The 13,214-nt window shown below is 38.3% G+C and overlaps 1 protein-coding gene across 7 annotated transcripts in view; it reads right to left on the minus strand.

Annotated features, from left to right (window-relative positions):
- STAU1 (staufen double-stranded RNA binding protein 1) overlaps positions 1 to 13,214 on the minus strand; it is a 28,947-nt gene that overhangs the window by 11,953 nt on the left and 3,780 nt on the right. For all 7 annotated transcript variants that reach the window (XM_048962688.1, XM_048962686.1, XM_048962685.1 and 4 more), the window contains exons 2-7: positions 12,956 to 13,022; positions 7,672 to 7,946; positions 7,159 to 7,283; positions 5,638 to 5,794; positions 4,017 to 4,155; positions 3,199 to 3,364 (exon numbers count right to left, since the gene is read on the minus strand). In XM_048962688.1, coding sequence (XP_048818645.1) covers positions 3,199 to 3,364; positions 4,017 to 4,155; positions 5,638 to 5,794; positions 7,159 to 7,283; positions 7,672 to 7,864 — 780 coding nt within the window. In that variant the 5' untranslated portion in view covers positions 7,865 to 7,946; positions 12,956 to 13,022. The remainder of the gene's footprint in view (positions 1 to 3,198; positions 3,365 to 4,016; positions 4,156 to 5,637; positions 5,795 to 7,158; positions 7,284 to 7,671; positions 7,947 to 12,955; positions 13,023 to 13,214) is intronic.

Genomic DNA, 13,214 nt, shown 5'->3' on the forward strand with positions numbered 1-13,214 from the left:
CCAAAACAAAACAAAGATATAGCATAAAATTATCTGCTATATTACGTTTGTATATTCTTTACATATTTCAAGTCTGTTCAAATGGTTTAAAAGAGGTATTTTTCCTCAGTGTCCTTATTTTAATAGAGTAAATTAATGTCAAAACATTGACAGACTATGGCTCTTTCACCAATTATTTTGCCTCCACTTCTGTTCTGGAGCAGTTTATTTAATAAATCAAAGATAATCACAGCCCCACCTTCTTCCTCCTTCCCAGCAGCGTGGAGGCACATAGCCTACAGAATCTGCTTTTAAAGTAGCTTGCACATGCGCACTCCTCTCCAAGGAGTCTATTATGCCTCTAAATCAGAATGAGACCACAAACAAACCTCCACTTCGCTTTTAACAAGTTTTTAGATTCCCCCTCTATCAATTGAAAAAAGTCATGCAGTGAAGCAAAAAAAAATTATAGATTACAAAGCTCCTAAACAAACTGCAAAAGCAATATACTCCTTTAAAAGGGATTCCCCCCTTTTCTAGGAAGTCTTTCAACACGTACTTCCTCAAGGACTGCTTATAAGCAAATTATGAAAACTGCTGATGCGAACTACATTGATTTCAACAGAGCTATCAGTATTTTCTTCCATGTTAAAGTTATAAAGAACAGCTGATATTTAACAGATAAATGGAAAAAAATACATAGAAGCAATTCTGGGTTTAGTGTTTTCAGGCAAACGTTAGAATTTCTGTCTGAGCACTGTGCTGCTTTCCAAGCTTTAAATCTAGGCTTTATTACTTCTGTCTCTGAATATGCAAATAACTCTGCTCTGCCTCCTTGTCAGCATGCCTGAGCTCCAGTCAGACTAATTTAGGTTGGAACGATCCTTTGGAGGTTTCCTACTACAGACTCCTGCTCAAAGCACAGACAACTTAAAATTAGATCAGCTGCTCAGGCAGTGCTCTGCCCAACTGAGAGCAAATTTTATTGAAATCTTTCTCCTGCCATAGCTTCCAAATTTGTGCTCTAAGAAGGCATGGTAAATGGTTATGCTTTAAGTCTACTTGTTTTACTCAATGATTTATTCTTCAGCACTGAATGTTTTCTGACTAAAAATAGGGGAGCTCAAGGTTACACATTTTATATACAGACACACACTAATGGGATCCATGAAAATAAGTACGTTTAAAAGAATAATTACTGGCAACATCAAGCGACAAGTAGAAGTATCAGGACTATGTCTGCTTGTAAAAAATCTTAATTTGCCTTCACTGTATGCACATGTAATGGAATCTCTTTGGATCTTACACTGTTGCATCCTTCAGTGATCTTGCCTCACTGAACAGCATTCGCTTAGTGGTAAAACATTGCTTATTTTCTCTTCATCTTGTCTAGTGCAAAAAAGCTGTTACAAAGATAGTAACTCCCTCAGACATACCCAAAGCCATTCCAGAATCACAAATATTAGTGAACTTGTTACTGAAGTACCAAATTTAAGATCTGGTTTGAGTGCTTTTTATAACACAGTATTCTGTTCAAAGAGCACAGCTCTACTTCTTAACGTTCACTCAGTAGAAGCCAAGCATAAATAAATGAAAATAAAAAGACATGTGTCTTGTGAAAGCATGCTTAAAGTGACCTGCCCAGCATGTAGAACAGAGTCAAAACAGAATTCAGGAAGCCTGCAACTGTTCCATTCATAAAATAATTCTCTGATTTGTCAGGTATAATTCACAATAGCAATGTCCCAGTCACGTCCCTAAAATTGAGCAAACAAGAAAAGAAACTCTCTAGGTTTACTTCCCTCATCTCTCAATTCACACCATTTACACTGGAAGGGACAACCTATAATAAAGAATATGTGATCACATGGAAGTACAGCGTGTGTTCTGAAGCCCATGTTACTCAGCTTTAAACAACTTCACAAATAGTCAAGAAATCACTTGCACATAAGTTTTTCTAAAGAAGTGAACAGAAGTGAATTCAGTTGTGATCCCACGATTTTCTGCAGTTGGACTCCTTGGGCCCAGTACACAAACTGCCAAGGACAGCAGGTCATCTTCTAAGACAACGAGTGCAAATACTGATCATTATGGATCAGTGACAGAATGACAGTCTGAAATTTGGGGTCCTCCTGCACTGAAGGAAAATATCTCCCTCAGGCTTGATCCCACCTGCTGAAGACCCCCAGCTTGTCCCTGACCACCTACACTCCAACCTGTTCCATACTGCAGTGCCTCCTAGGGCTCTTCTAAAAACATCAGATCTGACAATTTTTCCTTTACCTGGGCAGTGGTCTCTCCCATAAACACTTAACATTTTTAACTCAGTATCTGTTGCCTTCACAATATATTCTCTGAGTTCCCTCACTAATTTCTGTCATTCGCACTTTTTTTTCCAATCTCAATCTGAAACTCCCCAATTACATTAATTACATTCTTGCCTAATTGCCTATTTTACTTTTTTTTTTTTTCCCAGCACAGTCAGACTGTAACCAACTTGCTTCCTACACTGAGAGCTTTGGTAGAGATACCAGACATACTCAGCACACATGGAGAGGTTGCACACAGTCACCTCAGCTCCAGAAACTCACGTGCACACAATGAGACTTCCCACCTAAGAACGTTCAATAAATTAAAATAAAATAAAAAGCAAGGATCTTGGAATGAGAAGTGCAAAGCCACCGTAAGCATCCGAAGGGATACGATTTTGCTTCTTACTATTTCTATCAAAAACTGTGCACAACTTTACTATGTCCATGAACTTCCTCTAAGTTCTTCTTTATGTTCTGTTGTTCATTCCACAATCACACAGAAATTTTGCCCAGGAAGGAAACCTGTGTCTGACCTCTGTGCTGCCTGTACTGGAACCTAACTGCCCTGCTTAGATTACTTCAGAAGTTTGCATATGATCTGTAACTGGTAAGACATTGCTTCCTATATAAGCTCTAGTGCTTATTACATCTGACAGAGGCCTATAGCATTGCTGTGGAAATATACTGCAGCAGAAGAATTAATAAAATGATTTAATTTTGGAAACTTCTAGTTCTATAGAAAATTATTACTATTCCAATCAAATTGTTTCTAGTGATACAAGTACAGAAACATTCCTAATGGAATTAAATTTCATAACTACAATCTTCCTCTCAATTTGGAAAAAACATCTACAATAACCCCAATGATCTTAACAATTTATACTTAAAACACTTGATCCATTCCCACCTCTGGTTTCTCAGGCAAGGGCTCATTCTGTAGAACTTTCAGTGCTTTAGCAGCTGCATCATGTTTAGCAGCTTGTCTTGTTCTTCCTTTCCCATGAAACTGTTGCCCCCCAATTGAAAGCTCAACTTGATAAAGTAAAGGCCCAACAGGAAATGGGTAAAAGTACCTAAAAGAGATAAACATACATAAGTAAACTGTTTGGCCTACAAAGCAAACCTACAGAAACATAAAATATATGTGGAAGAATCCCTTGGGTATCAGTAACCACTTCTCAGCACATAAGCATGAGTATTAAAAAGCCACATTTTAAGTCTAAAAGATTTTAGGGAGATATGTGTAAAGGAGGCTATTGACATTTCTTATTTTACAATATTCTATAACTAACTAAAATAGCAAAGGACAATATAACTACGCTTTGACAAAATTGTTAGTCCTGCAAGCTTTGAATTCTTCATTTCAATGCTCAGAACATTCTTTAAACTGAATCTGCAACTTAAATAGTTAATTTGAAAAAAAAAAAAAAAGAGAAGAAGCATCTAATTGTTTCTACATAGAAAGGAAAAGCAAGAAATACAAGGTATTCCCTTCATGAAGCCAAATATATCTAAGTGTCCTTCAAAACACTTCATCTGGTTCAGTTCCTTCACATTCCCCTTCCCCCAGAAGCCAACAGTTAAGACAAATTGCAGTTTCACATGGAGTGAATCAAGATCTTTTTGCCTGACTTGCATTTTTCAGTAGTTCTCAGGTGACATCAGATGAAGAGAGCAGAAGTTAAAACAATAGCCTGCAAAACCCCAAAATCATACAATACATACCGTGGAGGGTAAGTACCACCTCTCATTGTATAGTTGTAAGTGGATCTCATCCCCGTGTAAGGATCAATAGGTTTATACATAGGTTTCTTTCCCAGCTTCATGCAAAGCGCATTCAACTCCACTGTGGGGGTTACACTGTCTAAATAAAAAGGAATAAAGAGTTGTCCAGCTGTAACCAGAGACTGCAGCAATACAAACTCTGCCCTGCCTCCAAACAGAAAAAGATGACTGGACTTTGCCATTTCATATTCAGAACTCAAAGAAATACATGTGTGATGCACATTAAATTACAAGCCTAGATCAACTGTGCCAATTCTCCTATACACTTTTTTCTTTTATTTGGTAAAGCCTTGTTAAGCTACAGATTGATTTTTACAGCACAGCTAATATGTTGTGCAGAGCAGCAATTTCTTTTTCTAAAATATCTTTTGACCTTTGAAATTAACAGACATGCTGCATATATCTTCAGCTTCTGTCGTTTACTGAGAACAATTGAGTATTTCTTCTTGTACTCAACAACTAACAAAGGTTTTTGTGACTCTTCCCTTTCAAATTGCAATTTGCCTTTTGACAAGGAAGGTATATTGCTGCTGGTGGCTCTGAACATTTTTTCATGTGGATGAGTAATGGACTGACTATTCTCATCTGATAAAGAACAGTCACATAAATGTAAAGGAAAATTTTAAAGCAATTGCAAAAAAAAAAAAAAAAAGAAAAATTACAGAACAGATTCATAGGAAAAAAAAGTAATTGATAATTTACAGGATAACAGGAAAAAAGTATTTTTCCTGTTTGCTGTACCAAGTGTTTCTAAAGAAAGAATGTAGGTGATATCAGAATACAGCTGGTGTTAAAGATTAGAGTTTTACCCTTTGCTGAATGGAATAATGGCATCCTTAGAGAGCTTTCAACTCAAGTGACGTGCAAAGTTGTCACACGTGCAGCTGAGATGAGAAGCTACTTCACATTCTAGACACATCCTCAAAGCAATCTTAGAAAATAAGTTGATTTAACACAGCAACAACTTAAATGCTCTTCTACAACTCCACTTCTACTTCTCTTTAAAGAAATGCAAGTGAAGCACCTTCCAAAGTTCTGAATCAACTGCTGGACACAAATTTAATAGTTCACTTAAATTTTTAAGGAAATCTTTATCATCAAGCTCCTGACCTATCCTGTAAAAACTGCCAAATTCACCCACCTATGAAAGATATTATTCTTTGCTGTGATTGAATTCTTGATAGCTTTGTTTTTTTTGTTTGTTTTTTAAGATTATGATAAAAAATTTTCAAAGATTCCACCAAGCAATACAACAGAAAGCAGCAAGTTAAGCAGTAGCTTCTTCAAAAGCCTGAGTGACATGACAAAAAAAAAACAATCTGTATTTTTAACTTGTTAATTTTTGTTGAATTTTTATGATGCCTACCAAAAGGTTAAATATCAAAATGACTTTCTCAAAAAGCCAACTATTGCTATTATTAAATACACAGAACATCATGTCAGCATCACCCTTTTTTTTTTTTTTTATCCTTATGCAACTTCACACACATGTTAAAACCAGAAAGCTAAATTCCACACTGGTTGTTTGTTGCTCTTTATATCAGTTTGGTGAGGTATTTACCTGGATTCTTGCCTTCACTACGAGATGGACGAGCTGTAGGCTTAGGGAACTTTGTCCCTTCCAAGGCTTTGGCAGCTGCTGCATGTTGCGCTTTTTTAATACTAGTTCCTTCAGCTTCCCAGTGCTGGTCCCCGAGAGTCAGCTGCACAGTAAACACCTGAGCAACAGAAAACAGTTTATGAGTGGGTTCAGAACTTACAACGTTTATTAGACTGCCTTCCATGCAACTGTGAGTCTTCTACTGATGCAGAAGTCAAGAAGGCAGCATGCAATGCTTTCCTTTACTAATGCCAACTCCACATTTTAAACTTCTGGGACATCTACAGGACATCCCTGATTACTTAACTATGAATTTCACAGAACTGCAGCTAGCACTATCCTGCATACTGCATGAGATGATACAGGCTGTAAAACAGAAGAGGCAATGCATACAGAGGTGACCACAACAGGGATAGATGGTATGTCAACACCCATCAGAACAGCTGCCTTGGAAATCACTTTATCCCCCAACAACTTGCTGTTTTACACCTTGGTTTTTTTTAAATAAACTGTATTTACCAGTAGTCTGAGGAACAGTAAGTTCACGTTGCACCAAAAAGCCTCCTGCATGTCCCCAAGGGATTACAAAGCTGTCTGATCATAGAGCAATGCTGTGATACTTCTTTTTATATGAGATAAGGAAGGATACATATCGCCCTAAATTTTCACAAATTATTCAGACAACAGAAAGCCAAAGTCTCTCTGGTAATTAAATGAAATTTAATTTCAGTCAGAATGAAAACAAGTGAACAGATGCTCTGAATGTTATTCCATTACTTTTTGCAAAGGCAAGCCCTGCCTGCTTTGCACATTGAAGCTGACATTATGCATGTTTGGGTTGAAAGACTTTAATTCTCAGCATTACCCACATCAAAGGCAATTCCTCCTGTGTACAACACTAACACTGTTCCAGACAACACCTTAAGGAGATGGTGTCAGATTAAATAGATGTAGCCCAGGCAGATTTTCCTTGTATGCCTTGACCTCAGTAGACCTTTCAATAGAGACCTCCAATGAGAATTAAAAAGCTCAACAATGTTAAAACTCACATCCTCATTGTTCTTTGAAGTAACACCAATTGCTTCTACACTTACTGCATTCCTTAGAAATTCTCTATGGGTAAACAGAACACCAAACAAACTGCATATTACTGGGCTTTTAACATAGCGTACAAGATTGCAGTGACATCGGATGAACACCACGTGCTGGCTTGTCCTAAGCATTTCCATATCCCCACCATTATAGACCAAAGATTCTTTTGCTAATCTAACTGTTTTGGACCAGATGAATGTTCAGCACTGTTTAACTGTATTGTACTTCAGGCATCAAAAAACACATACAAAGATCCTTGTTTTCCAAATACCTGACAATTAGGACAGTCAGGTTCATTTGATTTACAACTAAAGGCATGTGCTTTGCCTTTCCACTAAAAAAGTACAAGAGCATGAAGAAGAGAAACAAGAAACTTATATGAATAGGTACCTTTGAATGAGCTGGACCTTGCTCACTCAGAAGCTTATATTCAGGCTGAATCTTGTTGAAACGGGCTAACTCATTCACAAGACACATTGGGGTTTTCTCTTTGGGGTTTGCCATGTTAGAAGGAGCTGAGAGATTACATAAAAACAGATAAATGAGCAGGTAGCAAAAAAATCTACAAACATTTTAAATAAAAATCCTACATTTTCTTAGCATCAATACCCCCCAGAAATACGTTCACTGGATTAGATAGTTCTGGTCATTAGCCAAAACAGCAACAGCATGTTCCCTGAAGAACCTTGAGACCTCCAAGCAGTGTACAAAAATGTTAAGTACTTTTCAGTACTACAAACAGGCCTCTGTGCAAAAGAGTGCCTCTATCTGTCTCAGACAGACTCCATTCAGTGTGGAGAAAGCATTACAGGCTGCTGTGATTGGATAAGTATTACTTCTACAACATTCATAGGTCCAAGACATCAAAAATACATACATCTGCTAATAGATACTCAATCTCACCTGCAGCTGCATTGGTAGATGTAACAGATGCAGAGGGTAAAGCAGAATTTTGGATAGGTCTACCTGCATTTTCAGAGGGCAAAGAACTAGTAGTAGAAGGAATACTCAGTGGCTGTGAAAGAGATGGGTTCTTATTCAATATTTGGCTCCCTGCAAGGGCAGTAGAAGGATTCTGAATTTGAACTTGAGACATGTTCACTTCCAACCAGAGCAAGTTACTGTAGGCAAAGAGCTTTGAATGCAGGCAAACTCAGCAATGGAACCGAATTGCTGACCTAAAACATAAAGATGGAAGGAGAAAAGTTAATACTGAATGTTTAGCATTTGTTTCCATTTGGTAGGCAGTAAGTCTCTCAGACATCAGTTTTAATAGCACATTTCAATCTCTAAACTCTAAAAGGAGTATAAGAGTCTTATTTATGTTTGCTTATTTAACTTCCTGACTGCTACAACACTGAGTCACCTTACAAAACAAATCCTGTTACTTAAACTGATAACCACTGCTTATACAGTAAGCACAGAGCAACTCGCATGAGCAGATTACACTTCTTACTATTTCAATTTATTTTTATTTATTTTATTTATTTTTTAGCTTGGAAGGGCAGGCAACAAATGTATTCTTTATGGAGAAATTCTTCAGAACACGTCTTTTTTTTTTATAAACATGTATTTTTGCTTTTTTTCCAGGATCATTGAGGAGCACACCTGATCATTCACAAGGGAACACAACTGATGTCTAGCAGAAAAATGCTGAAGTAGCTCTAGTGCAAAAAAGATGATCTTATAAGAGCTTATAAACATTGTAAGTGGCATACATTTTGAAGGATACTTCTACTCGTGTCATGAAGTGTCAGTCTCAGTTCCAAGCTATCAGTTTAGAGTTACTCAGCCTTACAATGCTGTAAATAAGGGTTGAGTGTGTTCATAGGCAATGTTCATGTAAGAAAAAGACACGTCCAAGCAATGCACTTGCAGCAGGCACAGTGAAATACTGTGATAGGTCCTTCCTCCACTGACAAATTACTGTTAGACTTCTGTTACACATGGATGCAACATTATCTTCATGCTCAGACAGTTAAACCTAAATATACTCTAGGAGGTTGCCAGTTTGAGGCTATCATTGCTGCCAGAGCTCAGCTGTCCATATCCACTTACTATCCACATATCAATTTGTTCAAAATACATTTCACAGCCAAGTAAATACACTTTACACACAAATACACACACATGGATGCACACACTCATCTGCCACAGACTTTATTAGGGCATCGAACAAAGGTTTTTGGTGTTTTTTTTCCCCCTGACATAATTACAGATGAAGGGTACAAGTGAAATCACTGCTCCAGATACCACCGGGGAGCTATTAGTAGCAACACAACTCCACCAGTGCTCAGTAAGCCTCCAATTCTGAACCTGTGAATGGGCTCCCAGTGTAAGAGGAGCAGCAGTGAGTCAGAGTGAAGCTTTTAGTTTGGTACTGAAAGACAATTTTGAGGGGAGAACTCAGGGTAATACACTCATACAAAGATTTTATCTGGTAAGAAAAAAAGCTACAGAAAACAACACATACAAACCAATCTGCCATCTGGAACATTTTAGCTTTGAAGAGCTACCATACACACATCAGGCTTACCGCACTGCTGGCTGGATAGCTTTGTTTTTCACTAGACTGGGAAATTAATTCAAAGACCTTGTTAGTTCACAACATCTATACGTGCTCCCTATACTCAAGTAGGTGCTGTATTTGACTATCAAAGAGTGCACAAGGTGCATCTAACTGTGGAAGGGCACTGGGGAGTCCTGTCTGAAAGAGCTCAGAGAAATTGAAAGACAAAGATCAAAAGTATGTAGGCTAAGACTCTGGGGTAATCATTTTATAATAGCTTCATTCCCAGAAGCATTACCAGAAACCCTGAACATATTCAAATACAATACAACAACTGCCACAAACGAATAAGTGATCTTGTAGTCCTATAAAAAGTGAATGATCATTTCCTGCTGAAGTGCAGCATCCCTCCCATTAACCAAAGCTCAGAAATTTGTGATCCCCACATTCTGACAACACCAAAATTTTTGGTTTAGAAATCAGTAACACCAGGATCTTTTCAGATCACGCTGGAAAGGGAGCCTGAAACATTTTTCTCAGAGCTCTGCCTAGAAGTGCTTCATTTCTAAAGCAGGACATTATTCTTCACTTACTTGCAATCACACGTTTATTGGGAATGTGGAATTTCAACACCAAAAATATGTATACTAAAATAGTTTTCTAGTCAACTATCACACAATGCAGAGAAGAATCATATACTTTCAATAGCAAAGCTCTGCTAAATAAGCATCTCATCAAATACATATCTGGCTAGAAATCTGCAAAAGTCTTTTGTAAGAAGTAGAATCTAACAGTGGATATTTTAATTCTATAGCAATACTGCATTTTCTTATGTAAAATTTGCACATACAGACATTTCAGCTTTCACTGATGAGTTCTGTTGTATATTGTATTCGATTTTTCCATCATTTTTGTGGTGTACTGAAGTCCACCTCTTACATTTCTTTTTCTCAAAACTCACCTCGTAAGCTCATAAAGCAATTGTATAAACTGTGGATGGCCATTAAAAATGGTATAAAAGCACAACTCCTCATTCCAGAAACAGCTTAGCAGAGGATACTCTAAATCACTGTTCTACTGGACGTCTCAGGCTCCTGGATGCAAAAACAACCTGCTACTACTGCAGGACACAAACTGAATTCTATCAGCATATCCACAGAACAGCACAGATATTCCACAACCACAGACATCTACTCACAGCAACTGTTTCAAGGATGTCAGTATGTGCTTTGGAGCAAAATCCAACATCATTCTATGTAAAGAGAGAACACTACATTCAGTAGCTCAGCTGTAAAAATGTTACTAACTTCTACAACTTATTCTTCCCTTCATGCTGTTTCACTCTCATGATATTAACCAAACCTTAATGCTGGTCCCTCATATTTTTTATTCCAAGACAGTAAGTCCCCAGCAAGGATATTATTAGTTCACTTGCTGTATTTACTGCAGAATACTCAAGAACCTCACACCAGGACAGTCTGGACTATTTTCTATCCAGATCCCACTCTATCAAGAGAGAAAGTCATCTGCATGCAGTCCAAAAAAGCTTCTTTCTGAACACCTCTAATTAGAATAACATTCAGGATAAACAATTCAGGCATTATTCACAAAGTCTTTGGAGACTTAAGCTCACATCCTAGTGCTTAAAACAACAAAGTTTTGGAAACCAACCCAACTGAGAATAGGCTTCAGCTGTTCGCATTCCACAACCAGACAAAAAAAGTCACTGCAGACACATCCATCGCTCACAGCATGCTTGTCCTCAGCGTGGGAACCATTGCCCAGCTTCTCTGACAGTCCAGCTGCTCAGCCATGTTTAAACACGGCTTTGAAGCACACCTCCCAGAACTCACCACACAACCTCCTCCAGCCTGACGAGTCAAAAACGGGAAGAGTTCAGCCCTCCTTCTGGGAATCCAAAGACTTCCAGAGGAGTCGGCTATCACAAGTTTCAGCACAGCTTGCTTTAAGCATCTCTAACACTCCAACAGACCCACCCACTCTTTGCAAAATACTCTGCAATTACACGTGTAACCACGTTTGATGACCAAAACTACTGTACAAATATTTGGCCTCTGGAACTATTAATATAACAAGAAAGAAAAAAAGGTGCTCAACAAGATCACGTGAGTGTTCCTTTCCATGACTCCTTCTAAAGGTGGAGGAAGTAGCAGCAGCAATATCTAACAGAACCGAAATTTTAAGGAATCAATAACTGAATCTTTACTTGGAGCAGACATCTTAAACCTGCACAACACCCCACAGCTCAGGGTTTATCCCCACGACATTCAAGTAGCTGGAGAGCTGGGCATGCCGGGCGTTTTCCACAGCTGAACAGAAATTTATTACCAGGGAGACAGCTAAAATGCTACGACAATGAAACTCTTCCAATTGATGCATCATTTTAACCTGTCAGCATTAAGTACACTTAATGCTTCTTCCTAGATCAACTGGAACATCATCGTCACACTGTCATTCTCTGATTTCCCCTTCACTCACTGATCTCAAGCTTTTATATTCTAACCAAAAAATTTAATCAACTTCCAGCAAGTTATCAGCCATTCACAACTATTTCAGAGTTGATTAGATTGAATGTAGGCAGTGTTTCATAAATTCACCTTTGCTGCTTGGCTGTTAACACATCTGGTGATTTGTAAAGCTTCACTTTACGGATTTCTCACAATTTCAGACCCTGTGCAGTAATTTACAGGATCACATGCTACAAGTTGGCATATACCAATATATAAGGCCAGGCTGGATGTGGCTCTGGGCAGCCTGGTCTGGTGGCTGGCGACCTTGCACTATGTGCAGGGGGTTGAAACTGGATGATCAGTGTGGTCCTTTTCAACCCAGGCCACTCTATGATCCTATACTGTTTGCTTTTAAAAAACATTTAGCTCCTTCCTACAAGCAATGTCAAAGCACACTCTGATAAAGTAAATTAGGACTTTGTGTCTAATTTCTCAGTTACTCATGTAGCTTATAGAACTGATGTTGGTTTGTGTGGAATACTTCACTAGGATAAAAGAACTTACTGCACTTAATTGAATGTTCAATTACAGGTTTTTTGTGGATAACAAAAGAGTTTACAATGCTTTCCCAGCATAACATCCTCCCTACTCTGCAATGGCTCTACAAACCCCAACGCATTCAAGAAAAAACAACTTACATATGCCGGCTCACTGAATGGAGAAGTGAAGATGCTGCTATCTCGGGTGATTTGTCCATGTAATCAGAGGTTAACAATTATTTCAAACGTTTCAAGACAACTATTACAACAAATCACCCAAGCCCTGCACAACACTTGTGACACTGCTAGGACTTACAAGCTGACTACGACTGACAGACAGATGAACACTCACATGTTGCACATACCATCCCAGGCAGCAGTAAATCACATAACTTGCTCCTTTCCCACCTTTGTGTATTTATTTGTGCTAAATCAGACATCAGTATTTTAAATTTTATTGAGACAGTGCTGTCTCAATGTTATCCTCATGATAATCCTCAAATTTTCATGGTTTTTTTTCCTTTATCACAAGTGCCAAAGTGTTGCACAGAGGGCCACAAAACAGACACCTCCTGGGGTTAATCAGACTTCACCACAACATGTGCTTTCTCCAATATAATGCAAGTAAAAGGTAAGAAACTTGAACGTTTTAAGTAAGTTTCCTGTACCTTTAGGAGATCCAGACAGTGGAGATTTGGATTTAGTTGTGAATAGGGTACTTATGATGGAGAATCCCTAGAAGGAAAAAGAGAGAGTTAACATTTTGCTTTAGAAAAGTATATCCTCTAAGAAACACGGATGGATTTGGGCTCATGTATGCTGAAGAGGAGGGGCTGACAAGCTGGAGCTGACAACAGCAGTCCACAAGCACAGTACAGTTCTTGGAGTGGCAAAGAATAATCTTTCTCCATGCGTAAAGTGACAGAG

This window comes from Lagopus muta, chromosome 16, assembly GCF_023343835.1.
Source record: "Lagopus muta isolate bLagMut1 chromosome 16, bLagMut1 primary, whole genome shotgun sequence".
Lineage (NCBI taxonomy): Eukaryota > Metazoa > Chordata > Aves > Galliformes > Phasianidae > Lagopus > Lagopus muta.